At 43.8% G+C, this 18,802-nt stretch overlaps 3 protein-coding genes across 9 annotated transcripts in view; 1 reads left to right on the top strand and 2 right to left on the bottom strand.

The window, feature by feature from the left end:
- LOC139368244 (phospholipase C, delta 3b) overlaps positions 1-2,154 on the bottom strand; it is a 56,212-nt gene extending 54,058 nt beyond the window's left edge. The window contains exon 1 of the mRNA XM_071106948.1: positions 1,988-2,154. The gene's annotated coding sequence lies outside the window, so the exon portion shown is untranslated. The remainder of the gene's footprint in view (positions 1-1,987) is intronic.
- On the top strand, positions 2,043-14,890 carry LOC139368245 (acyl-CoA binding domain containing 4). Of its 3 annotated transcripts, none has more exons than XM_071106949.1 (10): positions 2,043-2,238; positions 2,502-2,622; positions 3,098-3,182; positions 4,005-4,125; positions 4,259-4,519; positions 4,762-4,919; positions 5,056-5,263; positions 5,578-5,798; positions 10,949-11,008; positions 13,881-14,890. In XM_071106949.1, exons 1-10 carry the CDS (start codon positions 2,109-2,111, stop codon positions 14,010-14,012), a joined length of 1,497 nt encoding a protein of 498 aa, XP_070963050.1. In that variant the 5' UTR covers positions 2,043-2,108; the 3' UTR covers positions 14,013-14,890. The 3 variants fall into 3 exon arrangements, with proteins under 3 accessions (XP_070963050.1, XP_070963052.1, XP_070963051.1); XM_071106951.1 differs by having other exon boundaries at positions 4,792-4,919; positions 13,881-14,246; XM_071106950.1 differs by having other exon boundaries at positions 13,884-14,246.
- Positions 14,891-15,089: 199 nt separating this feature from the next.
- The window catches only part of LOC139368243 (Rho GTPase activating protein 23b), a 74,098-nt gene continuing 70,385 nt past the window's right edge, over positions 15,090-18,802 (bottom strand). For 3 of the 5 annotated variants that reach the window (XM_071106943.1, XM_071106940.1, XM_071106941.1), the window contains one exon: positions 16,887-17,984. In XM_071106943.1, coding sequence (XP_070963044.1) covers positions 16,992-17,984 — 993 coding nt within the window. In that variant the 3' untranslated portion in view covers positions 16,887-16,991. Of the gene's footprint in view, positions 17,985-18,802 lie in introns of all 5 variants that reach the window. The other 2 variants (XM_071106945.1, XM_071106942.1) reach the window with 2 other exon arrangements.

Genomic DNA, 18,802 nt, shown 5'->3' with positions numbered 1-18,802 from the left:
TTTTGCAACAGATTTGGCGTAATGAATAGGCACCTGAACAAGCGCACGAGAACGTTAACTGATTATTATATCCTGATATCAGATGCTAACTATGCCAATGCACCTTGAATTCACATTTATTAAAATAAACGACAAAGAAAACACAATATTTAACAGTAATATTTCTCTGTAATAAGGAAACTATTGAAATTATAGGCTCTGTTGCCCTTGTGCTTGAATACCTCCTGGAAAAATATGTTTTTAGTACGCATGGGTTAGATTGTCACAGTCAGAAAATCTCGAAGTACTGTGTCAAAACGTTAACCTTTTTACTTTGGCTTTTCAAACCACACCCTGTGACATGCACAGTGGAGGGCTTGTTCATATACTGAACAAAAATATAAACGCAAAATGTAACAATTTCAATGATTTTACTGAGTTACAGTTCATATAAAGAAACCAGTCAATTTATATAAATTGATTAGGCCCTAATCAATGGTTTTCACATGACTGGGCAGGGGCGTAGCCATGGGTGGTCCTGGGAGCCATGGGCCCACCCACTGGGAAGCCAGGCCCAGCCAATCAGAATGAGTTTTTCCCAACAAAAGGGCTTTATTACAGACAGAAATACTCCTCAAATTCATTAAATTATCTGGCAACAGCTCTGGTGGACATTCCTGCAGGCAGCATGCCAATTGCATGCTCCCTCAAAACTTGTTACATCTGTGTTATTGTGTTGTGTGAGAAAACTGCACATTTTAGAGTGGCCTTTTATTGTCCCCAGCACAAGGTGTGCCTGTGTAATGATCATGTTGTTTAATCACCTTCTTGATATGCCACACCTGTCAGGTGGATGGGTTACCTTGGCAGCAGATAGCCCAGTGGTTAGAGCGTTGGACTCATAACCGAAAGGTTGCAAGATAGAATGCCTGAGCTGACAAGGTAAAAATCTGTCGCTCTGCCGTTGAACAAGGCAGTTAACCCACTGTTCCTAGGCCGTCATTGAAAATAAGATTTTTTTCTTAACTGACTTGCCTAGTTAAATTAAGGTTTTTAAAAAAGAGAGAATGTTCACTAACAGGGATGAGCAATACATTTTAGAGAAATAAGCCTTTTGTGAGTATGGAACATTTCTGGGATCTTTTGTTTCAGCTCATCAAACATGGGACCAACACTTTACATGTTGCGTTTATATTATTGTTCAGTATAGGTTAGAATGGATAGGCGTAATCCTGGAAAAATATTGCCCCCTAGCCCTGGCTAGATAGAAATTGCAGTTGTAGACACATTAACTAATAATTTTTTTTAGAGCATGTGATTTTTTGGCAATAGAGGCACTCGTTTGTGCCACTGACCTATACGTGCTTATATATATATATATATATAAGCACGTATAGGGCTACCTTCATTTACAGTTTTCTGACAAATACATGTATATGACAATAGCCCTTCTAAATACTGTAAAATAATAATAGCTTGCTAAAATTGACAAAAAAATGGTGCTGCAACGTATTATTGTATTTGCTTATATAGTGTGCACTGTGCATGAACATTATTAACACTGAACCAATCAAGAAATGTATTTATTATTTTACGCCGACATGCACATCGCGCAAATCATTTTGGAGAGGGCGTGGCCACATGTTGTCATGTGACCCAACACGGAAGACCACTCTGCAACTGTACGAAGTAAAGGATATTGAAGGTCTCGACAAACAACTTTATTAATTCGTTTAACTCAAATAATACACTTATCATCTGCAACATTAGCTTTGCATATCTGTAATTTGGGCGTTTTGAATGTTCTTGAAAACCTGCCATCTCATATCTGTCAACAACGTTTTTACAAGCGTGTTCGGTGCTGCTGTGATTTGAGAAGAGATTCGGAGGCACAAACTAGAAAAGGCAAGTGGACTAACCGGTCGGTACTCAATCTTGTTGGCGACTCAATACTTATCAATGTTGTTTGTTATTGTGTTTGAATCCAGCAGCAGGCTTGCTAACTTACCATATCAGTCGTTATGTCATCGAATTATGTGCCTTTCCAGCTCGTTTCAGTACTATTGATTCGTCGTTGGTTTGAGTTGGCGAAGGACATCATAGCAGTCCCTTGTCGCTGCCCCGGTTGGATGCCACAGGGCTGTGCCCTCATAGAGAGACGGCAGTTTGCAATGCCAGTTCCAGTTATGGCAGAGTCGGTGGACCACCAGAAACGCTTCCAGGCCGCTGTCAACGTCATTCAAAACCTTCCCAAAAGTGGTGGGCGACTAGTATACAGGGACATAACCTATATCTATTTAATACCTGTGATATCATATAGCAGAATTGGCAGTGTATAGGCATATAATTAGTTGTTGTGTTTTGTAAACAAAGCTCAATTTGAGTGCTTAGCTGAAAGCTCATTAGGCCCAACCAGTGATTTTATTGATCAGCTACTCAGCTACTCTTTTGCACAAGGCTTACCTCATGTAGGTCAACCAAAGTGTAATAGACACTGTATAACAACTGAGTAACTCTTGCAGGTGCCTACCGGCCCCCCTATGAAGTGATGCTGCGGTTCTACTGCCTGTACAAGCAGGCGGTGTGTGGACCCTGCACAGTGTCTCGACCAGGCTTCTGGGACCCAGTAGGTCGCTATAAATGGTGAGTGTGTGTCTGCACAAGTGAATATGACAGGCTGTATATGTGTGTCTGCGTGGGTGAATGTACATATTTAGTAGGTGACAATGTAGGAGTGTAATCTGATCCAAGATCTGTGGTTAGGGACAACTTCTACCTCGAGCCAAACTAGTTGAGCCAGGTAAGAGTGTTTCAGTTGGCAGGCGCCTCCACGCCAGGCGTGGTTTTGGCTCATTAACGTTTGAACTGGCACGGCAACTGCTGACACCTGTCACAATCCCTTACTATTCACTGTTACTTTTCAAGTGCACGTGTGCTGCTGTTGTACAGCATGGAGTTATTCCCCCTCTAACGGTGATTGTTCCTTACCAAACTAACACCTCACTCGTAGTCCATTGGGTGGTGCTCTTTTTCAAATGATATACTAACGGTGGTACGAAGATGATACAGAGAGATGTTCGCTAGAGAACACTGTTTTGGTGTCGTTTTGTGTCCATAGGGATGCCTGGAGCCGATTAGGGGAGATGAGCAGTGAGAGTGCCATGGCGGCGTACGTGGATGAGATGAAGAAAGTGGCACAAGAGGTACAGCTGAGAAGTCCTACTCCTTCATGCACATCCATATAAACATCTGTGCTTCTCTACCTTTTCTTTTATACCAGGAGCAGCTAACATTAAAGCTAGCACTCTAGAACCGTCTAAATCAGTGCCGGCTAACCGTCAGAGGGACTTGTCAGCAACATACCAGGGGCCAGTGTTGGTCTGTGGGCCATCATATTGTATGTGTTTAGACTGAAGGTAGACAGTGTTTTGACGTTGCCACGAGCATCACCCCTGATATTGAGATGATCAATGCAAGACTGTGACCTCACATGGTCGCACAGAGTATCTGCGCATGTGCGTGGGTGTGCTTCACGCTGCTACAACGTAGTAGCTACGGGACCAAAACTGCAAAGAAGTTTAGCCCCGCGCTTCAACACTCTTAAGTTGTTGCAGAAATCGACACGATATTGCTGTTTACTGTGTGCATCGCCGAGTCTACTTTTGAATATAAACATGCACACCACAACCACCCTGTAACTTCTTTTGGGGAGGGGAATAAAAGCCTTGGGGCCCGTAATCACAAAACATCTCAAAGTATGATTGTTGATCTCTAGGATCATGTCGCCCCCCCCCCCCCCCCCCCCCCCCCGTCAATGTAATCATATTCATTATGATCTATCGAAAAGAGAACATGTATTGTAGTTGAGCAGTCCTGCCTGATCTGAGATATGAATACTGACCCTGTTTAGTTAACCAATTCCTCCTGCATACTGTACATCATATAACAATGAATTGTTATCTTATAGCATATACATGCAATTACATAAAGAGCCCCAACAAAGAGAAAACATGTCTCCTGTGTAGGTGATTGACACAATACCCATCAATGAGAAGACTGCATCACTGTTCCACCACTTTGAGCCCCTTTACGTGGTCATCCACGACATGCCCCGGCCACCAGACAAGCTGCTGCATCTGAGAGAAGGTCAGTGGACTACTGGACTTTAGACCACGATCTGAATTGTTGGTGTTTCCCTGCATGTTATCTGAGCCTCAGTCATATAAGGTCACAATATGCTCAAATGGACTTTGAATTACTGTGTGTGTGTGCTTGCTAGACTTTAAGGGCATTGACAAGGCAGCCAGTCCAATGGAGGTTGAACAAGAGAGGGAGACCCAAGACGAACGTGTCCCAGATAAGGACTCTGCACTAGATGAAGAGCCTGCCCTGGAGCAGGTGCCTGTCCCAGGAGAAGAACCCGTCAAAGAGGAGGTACCTACTCTGGGAGAGGTGGCCCTCGCAGAGAAGGTACCTGTCCCAGAAGAGGTGCCCAGTCAGACACAACAACAACCAGTCACCTTCACCAGTGAACCTCAGGGTAAGAGTCATGCTCATCTCTCTCTGTTTCAAGAAACTAAATCCTGCCAGGTTAGAGGGTAGCTACAGTATGTGCACACCCAGGAAAGAAAATACTGTCACTCCATAGAACCCATACCAGATGGATGGATGGATAGGCAAATTGATATTTACCCACTTGTAGCTAACTTGATGCATTTTCTATTTAACACAACTGACTTTCTCCTAACCATACTGTTGATATGTCTCACAATGGTTACACAGGGCCAAATGTACAAGGCTTCCTCTTTCCAGAGCCTGTTCCTGAGTTTGGTCTGTCTGAGGCCATGGGGTCGTCTGAGGTGTTGTTGTTGACCAGCGACTCAGAGAGTGAGATCTTCGTTGACTCTGTGGATTCTGTGGAAAAGCTGGACAATATCAAGGTACCGTAGGGCCTGAAATAATGGGACTTTACAAGAATGCGAGTTTAATCTAAGTTGTTGTTCTCTGGGTCCTTTATTAGTGGATCCAAATGAAGGACCGTATTCTGTATGTGTGTGTGTGTTTGTTTATACACAGGTTGTTCCCAAGTCAAACGGCCTCCATAACGGCCATGCTTACTCGGAGCCCTCCTCATTCCAAGCCAATCACACAGAGACGGTCTGCCAGGCAACGCAGGTGGGGGCAGGGCAAGGTGGAGAGGGGGCGGGGGATGGAGGGGGACCGCCCATGAGGAGGAGTCGGGATGCAGGAAGAGATGGGGTGAGGGACCACGGATGGAGAGAACGTAAGTTAAAGGCTCTTTCTCTCATTTTCCTAAAATATCTGTCCTTTCCTTGCCTTTTCTCCTTCATTGCACTGATCTAAAAAAAGAGCGGAACAGGTGAAAGCCAGCTTAATAGTGAGTCCACCATATTATTTTCATTTTTCAAGTATTTTTCAATCTGTGCAGATGAAGGGGAGGTGAGATACAGAATTCTATGTAATTGTGTTAGAGCCAGAGAGAGTGTGTGAATGAACGTGTGTGTGTGTTTTCAAGTATTCCTGTTGTGTGACGTGCATGTGGCATATATGCCAATTACACATATGCACTATGCCTAGGTGGTGTTCCCCAGGGCAGCCCCAGGCGGGCGGGGAGAGAGGCCCTGGGGGCAGGGGGAGGGGCTGGCCGAGGGGGAGGAGACGGCTCAGAGGGAGGGGCTGAGAGGCTGCAGGACATCCAGGTGCAGCAGCAGATCCTGCTGGCCCTACGGAGGCTCAAGGAGGACATGCAGAGCGTCATGGAGAGACTGGAGGCAGTGGAGAGACTAGCCGCAGCACAGGTAGGTATGATTTGATGTATCCATAGAGTTGAATAGAGAGCATGGAGATTAAACATTTTAGTAATTTAGCAGACACTTTTATCCAGAGTGATTTACCGTTAGTGCATTCATCTTAAAGAAGAATTGAAACACCCCTAAATTACCAATTTCTTGCAATTATTATTCATAGTAAGGCATAAAGATTCATGAATGAAAGACGTTTTAACTAGAGGTTTAGTACAATGTACTTCTTAATGGACCTAAACCGGCTAATCATTTATATTTATTTTTTCTTGGTCCTGTGCATTTCTAAATCAAACAAAAACACGTGTGAGCACCCTCAAAAATGTTCTTATTATTTTTGAAGCAATAATGAATTGTGCAAGGCTGCCAATATATTAGAGTGCAACTATAGCCTAGCTTTTCCTGGAACTTCACAAGAGTAGAGGATGAGCTAAAAGTCAAGTGGAGGTGTGTAAATGCGCAGGACAATAGTGAAGACTAGAGATCATGTACCTATACTGTACCTACGTGTATTATCATGCTGAAACATGAGGTGATGGTGGGGGATGAATGGCGAGACAATGGGCCTCGTGATCTGGTCACGGTATTTTCGTGCATAAAAAATGCCATAGATAAAATGCAATTGTGTTCATTGTCCGTAGCTTATGCCTGCCCATACCATAACCCCACCGCCACCATGGGGCTCTCTATTCAATGTTGACAACAGCAAACTGCTCGCCCACACGACGCCATACACGTGGTCTGCGGTTGTGAGGCCAGTTGAAATTACTGCCAAATTCTCTAAAACCACATTGGAGGCAGCTTATTGTAGAGAAATTGAAATGTTATTCTCTGGCAACAGCTCTGGTGGACATTCCTGCAGTCAGCATGACTATTGCACAATTCCTCAAAATTTAAGGCATCTGTGACATTGTATTGTCTGACAAAAATGCACATTTTAGAGTAGCCTTTTATTGTCCCCAACACAAGATACTATTGTGTAATGATATTGCTGTTTAATCACCTTCTTGATATGACACACCTGTCAGATTGATGGATTATCTTGGCAAAAGAGAAATGCTTAGTGTAGTTAGCTCATTCTTAACCTTCATTTCTTGGCTAAATAGTATTATTGCAATATTATTATTATTATTGCGTGTAATTTCTATGTTCCAAATGGTTGTCAATTTCATCTTCACACTATATCGCACTAGCTGTACTACTCTCACTTTCATACTATTCCCCCCTTCAAACTCTCCCCAGCAATTTATTTGATATTATGCCTTTGCATTATCATAATATATATATACATATACACTGCTCAAAAAAATAAAGGGAACACTAAAATAACACATCCTAGATCTGAATGAATGAAATATTCTTATTAAATACTTTTTTCTTTACATAGTTAAATGTGCTGCAAACAAAATCACACAAATTATCAATGGAAATCAAATTTATCAACCCATGGAGGTCTGGATTTGGAGTCACACTCAAAATTAAAGTGGAAAACCACACTACAGGCTGATCCAACTTTGATGTAATGTCCTTAAAACAAGTCAAAATGAGGCTCAGTAGTGTGTGTGGCCTCCACGTGCCTGTATGACCTCCCTACAACGCCTGGGCATGATCCTGATGAGGTGGCGGATGGTCTCCTGAGGGATCTCCTCCCAGACCTGGACTAAAGCATCCGCCAACTCCTGGACAGTCTGTGGTGCAACGTTGCGTTGGTGGATGGAGCGAGACATGATGTCCCAGATGTGCTCAATTGGATTCAGGTCTGGGGAACGGGCGGGCCAGTCCATAGCATCAATGCCTTCCTCTTGCAGGAACTGCTGACACACTCCAGCCACATGAGGTCTAGCATTGTCTTGCATTAGGAGGAACCCAGGGCCAACCGCACCAGCATATGGTCTCACAAGGGGTCTGAGGATCTCATCTCGGTACCTAATGGCAGTCAGGCTACCTCTGGCGAGCACATGGAGGGCTGTGCCGCCCCCCAAAGAAATGCCACCCAACACCATGGCTGACCCACCGCCAAACCGGTCATGCTGGAGGATGTTGCAGGCAGCAGAACGTTCTCCACGGCTTCTCCAGACTCTGTCACGTCTGTCACATGTGCTCAGTGTGAACCTGCTTTCATCTGTGAAGAGCACAGGGAGCCAGTGGCGAATTTGCCAATCTTGGTGTTCTCTGGCAAATGCCAAACGTCCTGCACGGTGTTGGGCTGTAAGCACAACCCCCACCTGTGGACGTCGGGCCCTCATACCACCCTCATGGAGTCTGTTTCTGACCGTTTGAGCAGACACATGCATATTTGTGGCCTGCTGGAGATCGTTTTGCAGGGCTCTAGCAGTGCTCCTCCTGCTCCTCCTTGCACAAAGGCAGAGGTAGCGGTCCTGCTGCTGGGTTGTTGCCCTCCTACGGCCTCCTCCACGTCTCCTGATGTACTGGCCTGTCTCCTGGTAGCGCCTCCATGCTCTGGACACTACGCTGACAGACACAGCAAACCTTCTTGCCACAGCTCGCATTGATGTGCCATCCTGGATGAGCTGCACTACCTGAGCCACTTGTGTGGGTTGTAGACTCTGTCTCATGCTACCACTAGAGTGAAAGCACCGCCAGCATTCAAAAGTGACCAAAACATCAGCCAGGAAGCATAGGAACTGAGAAGTGGTCTGTGGTCACCACCTGCAGAACCACTCCTTTATTGGGGGTGTCTTTCTAATTGCCTATAGTTTCCACCTGTTGTCTATTCCATTTGCATAACAGCATGTGAAATGTATTGTCAATTAGTGTTGCTTCCTAAGTGGACAGTTTGATTTCACAGGAATTACATTGTGTTGTTTAAGTGTCCCCTTTATTTTTTTGAGCAGTGTATATTATTATTATTTTTAAAATTTGATTAATTTATTTATTTCTGATATTTTGCTAGTTCTTTTTAAAACAGAATACAGGCTAGCTGGACCTACTGCAGCGAATTTGTCATTTGAGATGACGGGGACATAGCCCTTACCCCAGAGGTGCCTTATTGCTATTATAACTGGTTACCAATGTAATTAGAACAGTAAAAATAAGTTGTCGTACCTGTGGTATACGGTCTGATATACCATGGTTGTCAGCCAATCAGGGCTCGAACCACACAGTTTATAATCCAAAATATAGCCTAATGCATCTACCCACAGGCCTGGCCTGTATAGTCAAACTTTTACGTCGGCTATGGGTCTAGGCTACTGTTTACAATTTACAAGGTGCAGATAGGCACATTTGCAGGCCAGTCGTATGGCATATTTTGTCAGGATGTATTAGCGTTAGTCATCGGAAATATGGGCTTCTCCTGATATACTGAGAATGCGCTGCCTGTCTTGGATCATCATTCTCCCATGTCGTCCTATAATTAATGTGGCCATCAGTATGCTTGAAGAGATGGAGACCTGAACACTGTTGAAAAATAGGAATAAATCCAAAATTGAGGCTTAAATGCAAAAATAGAGCTGTTTTATTGGGGGCAATATGCTCACAGGCCCAGTTATTCAGGTAAAGCTTACCGCGTACGCTGCCGCCTCTCCAAGACATGGAGTCCCGCCATCCACAGGCAAGATGGTAGTAACTAGTTACTTCACCAACTGTAGCTACTGTACTTTGATAATAAAAGTGACTATTTGTTTATTTCAAATTTTAACAAGACTTGAACAAGCTATCCTGGACATTAGGCATCGAGTTTAATGCAAATATATCTTGCATTTCATAGTAATTTTGCTTACTATTGAGATGAGAGAGCTGTCACTCCCTACAGTAAAAGCCATCAGAAATCAACGTTCCAAATTGTTCTATCCAACCGTTGCCGCTAGCGTCGTTACCATGGCAATTGTAATGGCGGGACCCATTCCCAAATGTGCATTTTTATCAAAATATTCAAAGTAGAAGTGTGTATATGACAAACATGCAGGTCACATAGAATTTGTATAGATTGTTTTATTTGATCATTTGTTTGTTTTGAAATGGTGGGATTATTTTGTCTGTAAAACTAATTGTACTAGAAATGGCCGTAGAAACAGCTTTTATTAGCAAATATTGATATAATATCCATCATATCGAAGTAAACCTGGAGTCACACATATGTGTGGCCCTCCCACTACGACTCGGGAGTTTAGGCTACAGATTAAATACATATTTATGAATTTAACAGGGTGGTGAAAGTGCACGGTGATAAGCTTGATGTTCGATTCCAATAAATATCGAGGGTCTTATTCTGGTGACATGATGATCGATACTTGACTGCCGCTTGACAAATACAAATATTCTCGCTCTTATCCATAATAATCTCATCATGTAGACTAGTCTACCTGCACAGTTTACCCGCACTGTATCTGCCAGAGTGCACGTGCCAAAACCAGAGTAGGCACAATTGCTATTTAACGCAACAGTTTCTGTGACAAAACTATCGGTAGAGTTGGAAATGCGATGGAAACATTGAATTTGAGATGTTTATTCGGTAAATGAATTTAAGCAAAAAATTTACATTTTGTGTGCACTGCGTCATCACGCATTGATATTTACCGCAACAGGTCAGTTTAGTGGGAAAATTTGCATATTTTCTTTATGCATATTTTAGAATATTTTTTCAAATTTAACTAGGCAAGTCAGTTAAGAACAAATTCTTATTTACAATGACTGCCTATCCTGGCCAAACCCGGACGATACTGGGCCAATTGTGCGGCACACTACGGGACTCCCAATCATGGCTGGATGTGATGCAGCCTTGATTTGCATGAAAAGCTTTCGCCAATTGGATGGAAACCTAGCTACTGTAAAAAATATTATACCCCAAAAAAAGTCAATGCTAGTAAGAAAAGACAAGTTCAAGAAAGGCAAGTGCAATGGTAGGATGTTAGTTATTATATATATTTTTTTACCCTCAATGGCACTGCCCATGCTGTCACAAGAGGCCATTAGAAAGACATTAGCTCTCTAGTACATCTCTATGGGTGTATCTTTCTGAAATGGGCAGTGAAGTTGAGCGGGAAAGCAACTACTGATGACCATCTGGCATTTTCTTTCTTATACGTTCTAGATCTTGGTCAAATATATACTGTATGTTGAATACCTTCATATATTTAAATGTCTTTGAGTATATTTGTGTATTCACCAATGTATCCCACCACCAGGCCCCGAATTCAGACTGGAGACCATGTCTTCAGTGTGCTGCCTCAGCCGCCCAATCAGAGGTAAGAGTGTGGGGTTATCCGAAAATTCAATGTGCATTATTTATCTCTGTCTTACAAGCTTTTGGCAATATGCTCATTGTGGTTTGTACAGCTACAGTAGCGTGGTCACAAACTCAGGTCCTGGAGAGCTACTGTAAAGGGTGTGCAGGGTTTTCCCCCCAGGCCCAGCACTGTTTGTAACTTATTTTGTACATAATGTTGCTGCTACCATTTCTTATGACCAAAAAGACATTCTGGAAATCAGAACAGTGATTACTCACCTTGAACTGGACGAAGAATTTCTCTTTAATGAGTCGGACAAGAGTGATTTACTCCAGACACCTGAACAGACCCTCATCCCCGTCATTCGTAGGAGAACGAGACGGAAAAGATATCGCGGAAGGAGATCAGATCCGCCGACGAGTGGCTAATCTGCCGTCGCCATCGATACTATTGGCCAACGTACAATCACTGGATAATAAATTGGACAAACTAAAAGCACGTATATCCTACCAACAGGACATTAAAAACTGCAATATCTTATGTTTCATTGAGTCGTGGCTGAACAACGACATGAATAACATATAGCTGGCGGGTTATACACTGTATCGGCAGGATAGAACAGCAGCCTCTGGTTAGACATGGGGAGGCGGTCTATGTATATTTTTAAACAACAGCTGGTGCACGATATCTAAGGAAGTCTCGAGATTTTGCTCGCCTGAGGTAGAGTACCTCATGATAAGCTGTAGACCATACTATCTACCTACAGTTTATCTGTATTTTTTGTAACCGTCAACATACCACCACAGACCGATGCTGGCACTAAGGCCGCACCCATTGAGCTGTATACCGCCATAGGCAAACAGGAAAACGCTCATCCAAAGGCAGCGCTCCTAGTGGCCAGGGACTTTAATGCAGGGAAACTTAAATCCGTTTGACCAAATTTCTACCAGCATGTTAAATGTGCAACCAGAGGGAAAAAACTCTCGACCACCTTACTCCACACACAGAGGCACTTTCAAACCTCTCCCTCGCCCTCCAAATCTGACCATAATTCTATCCTGTTTCCTGCTTACAAGCAAAAATTAAAGTAGGAAGCACCAGTGACTCGGTCAATAAAAAAAAAAGTGGTCAGAGGAAGCAGATGCTATGCTACAGGACTGTTTTGCTAGCACAGACTAGAATATGTTCCGGGATTCTTCCGATGGCTTCATCAATAAGTGCATCGATGACGTCGTCCCCACAGTGACTGTACGTACATACTAGGGATGCACGATATATCGGTGAGCATATCGGAATCGGACGATACTAGCTAATAATGTCGGTAACGGCCCGATGTCTAGTTTAACACTAATGTGCAAAACCAATGTCAAAGCTGACGTGCATACCTATATAATGTGAATACAGCGCTACACAGAATAAAGACAGAAAAATACTAAGCACACATTTCCAACAACTAAACAAGTCGACAAGGATTTCGTACTGAGGAAAGACATATTGCATGCTCAAGAATGTGCTGGTTCTCATACCGCTGCTGCCATTTCAATGGCATTTGAGAACATGTTTGAAACTTGGAAACATGAATATACTCCTAGCTCCATTCGAACAACTGACTCGAGAAATAAGATAATCAACTGCATCTGCAGCAGACATTATACCCTCTGTCATGGCATTGAAACACCTTCTCAACAAAACTGCTGACACAGACTGTGGGGTTAACTTACAAAAGTACTCAAAGCTGTGAACAAGTAATTTGGTGGTATTCTCTCTGAGCCTCTTCACTGTGTCACCACCATGCTCGATGCTAGGTACAAGGACCGCTACTTTGATGCAGACAAAAAACTGAGTTTACGTAAAATGTTACATACACAGCTGGACAAGGTGGAAACGGACACAGTGACAGTGCGCACCGGGGAAGACAAACAGAGCTGAAACTTCACTGCTTGACATGTATGATGAAATCCTGGTTGAGAATGAAATGAATGAACAACGAAACAGCACAGCAAGTAAGTGAAAGAAATAGGTTTGGGGACATATGTAAATGGCAACAAAATAACGTTTTGGTCTGTGTGGTGTGTGTGTGTGTAACCTTAATTTAACTAAGCAAGTCAGTTAAGAACAAATTCTTATTTACAATGACGGCCAAACCCGGATGACGCTGGGCCAATTGTGCGCCCAGCGCACTATTTAACTGTATCAGAATGCTTAAAAGGTTAACCGAAAGTTATCGGTATCGTTTTTTTGACAAGGAAAATATTGGAAATTGGTATTGGCCAAAAATGTCATATCGGTGCATCCCTAGTACACACCCCAACCAGAAGCCATGGATTACAGGCAACATCCACACTGAGCTAAAGGGTAGGGCTACCACTTTCAAGGAGCGGGACTCTAACCCGGAAGCTTGTAAGAAATCCCACTATGCCTCCAATGAACCATCAAACGCGTCAATACAGGACTAAGATCGAATCATACTACACCGGCTCTGAAGCTCGTCGGATGTGGCAGGGCTTGCAAACTATTGCAGACTACAAAGTGACACGAGCCTACCAGACGAGCTAAATTACTTCTATGCTCGCTTCGAGACTAGTGACACTGAACATGCATGAGAGCATCAGCTGTTCCGGACGACTGTGTGATCACGCTCTCCGCAGCCGATGTATCTTAACTGAATTGTTGGTTTAGGGCTTGTACGTAAACATTTCATTCGGGCGCATGTGACAAATACAATTTGATTTGAACACACTTGGTTCAACTAACCAAGACAGATTGGGCATGTTAATACTTGGTTGGAACAAAAGCCGACACATTCTCTACATCAGTTATAATTCATTCCTATTAGAATATTGTACGTTTTAAGGTTTGTCACCCTAAATGTCCCATATGTTTTTCTCAGGAGGAGAGTTGGTGGCCGTTCCCTGAAGTATCAGGACGGACGATGCTGCTTCTGCTGCTGTGGCCCCTGGTGGCTCAGGGCATAGTCTTTCTACTGCGGAAGGGCCAAAAGAAGGCCCGTATCTCTACTTGAAGCCAACGGACCACAAAAGTAGTCCCATATCCCCCCCTTAGGAATCCATTGGAGGAAGAAGTATTTCTTTTTTATTTCAATAGGACTCTATGGGACAACGGAGGTCGTTAGCAGATCTGTTTTTGGTGTCTTGCAAACTCCTATGGTCATTGGTGTGACAATGACCATAGGAGACAGCACAAACATATATGGGACAATGGAGGTTGTGTATTTCCACATGAATCCACTGGAAGAAGTTGTTGGCAGTCCTATAGGACATTATTGGAGGAGAAAGTCTCTCACTCTCTTCAGTACTGTTATGTACATTGCTCAAGTATTGGGAGAAACCTGAACATGTTTAAATGACAAATGTATCACATGCTGTGCTGTTCTTTTAACCTTCGGGTTGAAGGACCTGGTCCCGTATTCACAAAGAGTACTGACATAAGATCAGTTTGCCTTTTAGATCATAGTGGAAAGAGGTCATCATAATGATTTGAGATCAGACGCTGCTATTCTTGAGACGCTTTTTGAATACGGGACCCTGATCCACTTGTGTTCCTTGTCCCCTCAATAACACTAATAAATCATGATTTAATTTATAGCTATTTCATCTTAAATCACAGAATTGTTTCAAATAAATAATTGGGATGAATAAGCACTTTTCCCAGATTATATTTGATCCAATGATTTCAGTGGGACACATAATTGGAAATGAGTGCACTGGCAATTGCTCCAGAATGCACGCAAGAGATAGACAATGTTCAGTTGATATGTAAGGAGAAATTATTCTACTTAGTCACCAATGGTTGAAAGATAATAATTTTTCAAGCTATTGTTATATGAACAGCCTTGGTTGTGTGAATGATTTCAAATAAATATGGTCGGAAAATGTGAAATCTTACAGTTGTGAGGATATATATAGAAGAAGCGGACTCATTTTGAAATGCGGAATGCGGATAGAAAGACCTTTTCGAACTGCAGGTGTTGCCAACGACTAAGAATGACATGACATTTGGGGGGGGTGGGGGGGGGGGGTTCTTTATATCTAATGGAAGATGCCAGTCTTTGACCAAAGAATGAATAAAGTCACCTGCAAATTTCAAAACAAATAATTTAATATATTATGTATAATATATACACAGGTTAACTTAACAAGCTTTGTACAACTGTTACAAAATTGGTCCACGCACAATCACCCACGGACATACAGTACATGCACATGGGCACACACAGACAGACAGGGACAGCTTGAGTCGTATAGCTATGGAAGAGACCATGGAGTGGGTAGCTAGGAGGACATTGGTTGGCAGTGCAGTTTGGTTAATCTTCATCTCCGCGTTGGTTTTCAGACCCAGTTTATAACTATGGTTCATAATGATCAGTACATGAAAGAAGAAACAGGAAAAATATCTAAAATGCAAAATGAAAACCTTAAAACAGTTAAGACTCCAGGGTTCTTTAGATCATGGGAGAAATTTTTCGGAGGAGGACCGAGGTATCTCCAAACCACCACTTCATCAACTGCTCAAAATGAAAATGCTGTCTCTAATACTGATAACAACCGGAGCAACTCTTGGCATGTGTGAGAATCTGTGTAAGTGCTTCTCAACTCTTTTTATCCTGCCTTTCTTGGCTTCCCAGTATCGATATGATTGAATGGTCCCAATCGTCAAAATGAGTTTGGCATGACTTAAATTAGCTGCCATAGACACCTTTTTCCTGCAATGGAGGACTGAAGAGAGGTCTGGCTCCTCCGCATGCACAGGCAGATACAATAGGCTTGTGTTAAAACACGTAGGCTTTGCATATGTAAGATCCCCCATATTTGGAACATGCGTTATCATATTCAATTGTCCAAGGAAGCTTTGGCACAGTGGCCCACATGGGTTTAGAGTTCCAGAGGAGTAAAACTTAGTCCAATGCATGTATTTTGCCCTGAGGGATCCATGTAGTTCCCTGTTGATCCACAGTGGGGCTTTGGAAGAGCTTAGTAAAGGGCAGGGAGGGCAGTACTAGTCTATGGAGAAGATGCTAACAAGTTAACTAGATGCTAACACATTGCCTAAGCTGGTCCTTAAATAACATTTGCCACTATTGTGCCATCCCAAACCATAAAACTGGAAAGAGAACCAAACTTGTACAGCTGGGACAGCATAATAGTATGAAAAAGTGGGTGCTGTTGGGGTTTAAAGTCGACAGCGTAGGCTTATGCTGGGATTCAAAACAATTTCAGGGTATAGGCATTGCGGCTTTTAAAGGCAATGTTCCTGCGTTCCCGGAGATCCCATTCATGGTAAACGCTGCATATGTCAGTTTATTATAATTTTTTACCCCTTTTTTCTCCCTAATTTTTGTGGAATCCAATTGGTAGTTACAGTCTTGTCCCATCGCTGCAACTCCCATATGGACTCGGGAGAGGTGAAGGTCGAGAGCCATGTGTCCTCCGAAACACAACCCAGCCAAGCCGCACTGCTTCTTGACACAATGCCCACTTTACCCGGAAGCCAGCCGCACCAATGTGTCGGAGGAAACACTGTACACCTGGCAACCGTGTCAGCGTACACTGCACCCGTCCCACCACAGGAATCGCTAGAGCACGATGGGACAAGAACATCCCTGCCGGCCACATCCTCCCCTAACTCGGACGAAGCAGGGCCAATTGTGCGCTTCCCCATTGCTCTCCCAGTCGCGTCCGGCTGCAACAGAGCCTTTACTCAAACCAGGATCTCTAGTGGCACAACTAGCACTGCGATGCAGGGCCTTAGACCACTGCGCCACTCGGGAGGCCCTGGAAACTGCCTTTAAAAGCTTCAATGCCTATAACCCGCAATCAGATTAAATCCCGGCCTTAGACTATGACCCTTGAGACTGCTTATGTATGGCATTATACTCGCAATGGAGAGTGCGTTTGTGTAATATGTGTGTAAAGGGCAGTACTTTCGAGTGGGCATCTACAATGAATCACTAACTGAACACTATGAAGTTTCCTTAGCGAAGTTAGACCACAACCGTGTGGCGGCGCCAGGCTTTCCGCTTGTCTCGAGGCTCCAGGGCCGACCTCCGCTTGACAACAGTAGAACCAAGGGAGCCCTGATCTGTCCATGAAGGGGAAAAGGAGGAGGAAGGGAGAGGGGGAGAGAAAGAGACTGGAGATGGGGCTAGAGCAGAGGCTAGGCGTGAACTCCTTTGAACTTTGAGGGATGCGACAACACACCCCTGAGGAACACCAACTGAACTGCTGCGGTGACATTGCACTTCTGTTGTGGCTCTTACCACCTTCACCCTATCTCCCCGTCTCCCAACTCCCCCCTCGCCCTCCCCCTTACCCATCACCATATCCAAATTCATTGACTGGGGCCTTGCTCTTCCTCCCCTTGTCTTCCTATATTGCACTGGCAGTGGCTGCTGTTCCAACTGGGGCTGTTGTGTTTTCTGGGTGTTATAAGGTTGGATAGAGCTGGGCTGTCTGGAGGGGGAGAGCCAGGAGGGGACAGCGGAGCGTCCTCGGGCCAGGCCGGGGAGCTTCGAATGTGGGGAGACTGAGGGCTCTACTGGGGGGCTAGGGCTGGTGGTGGTGGGTTGGTAGTGTGTGTAGAGGAAGCTGTTAGGATGAGGTTTGGGGGATGCCACCCCTTTATCTTTTGCCCATGCACTCCCTTCTTTCTTCCCTTCTCCCTCCTTCTCTCTTCCTCTGTCAGACTGTTGTTTTGCCTCTATCCTCTTCCTACACTCCTCTTCTCCCTTTTCCTCCACTTCCTCAGTTCCATTAGGGGCGCATCCTTTTCCAACCCCTTCCTCCTCATCTTCCTTGGCTCCTCCCCCTACCCCGTAGTTGCTGGCTTTGATTGGCTCATGTTCGGAGTCTTCGTCGGTGCTGCTGCTCAGGGGGCGGGAGATGGGGCGTATCTTGCGTTTCCGGGTGACTGCGGAGATGATTGACAAGGGGAGGAAGTCCCTGGCACTCAGGTCCTTCTTGGAACCCCATGTGCACTAAAACACAGATCCAGGATCAGTCAGAGGTTCAGTGGTTACTATGGCTTATGCTCTGTACAATGGAACCAGTGAAATAGTCCCAAAAGTGCAAACCCGGGCTAAAACGCATTTAACACAGGTCTGGATGACAATTACAGTGCATTCGGAAAGTATTCAGATCCCTTGACTTTTTCCATATTTTGTTATGTTACAGCCTTATTCTAAAATTGATTAAATTGTTTTTGTTCCCCCTCAATCTACACACAATATCCCATAATTGCAAAAAACTGAAATGTCACATTTACATAAGTATTAAGACCCTTTACTCAGTACTTTAAAAAAATTGTTTTATATGTTTATTATTTTACAATAAAAAAATCTAATAAAAAAGACAGCAATACTAACAATGACATTCATTGTACTGTTGAATGGGGTGGCCAATTTAGAGGACAAAACAAAACTTAACTCACACACACACAAAATAAAACAAAATCCTATTAGGTGGTACATGTATAACAAGACAGCATATAGTCATTACAAGCAGTGTAGTTAAGCCAAAAATAAATATTGAGTGGAGTACAGCACAGAGTAGCAGCAGATCGTCAACCCAGTTATGAAGCGGGACTAGACCATTTATCCAGTATCGGCTGCCATATTTTGTAATAGTACAGTAGTACAGCCTCAAATCTTCTTGGGTATTACACTACAAGCTTGGCACACCTGAATTTGGGGAGTTTCTCCCATTCTTCTCTGCAGATCTTCTCAAGCTCTGTCAGGTTGGATGGGGTGCGTTGCTGCACGGCTATTTTCAGGTCTCTAGAGATGTTTGATCGGGT

This window comes from Oncorhynchus clarkii, chromosome 16 (genome assembly GCF_045791955.1).
Source record: "Oncorhynchus clarkii lewisi isolate Uvic-CL-2024 chromosome 16, UVic_Ocla_1.0, whole genome shotgun sequence".
NCBI lineage: Eukaryota > Metazoa > Chordata > Actinopteri > Salmoniformes > Salmonidae > Oncorhynchus > Oncorhynchus clarkii.
Note: the sequence above shows the minus strand (reverse complement) of the source record. Positions and strands in the feature narration are given on the sequence as shown.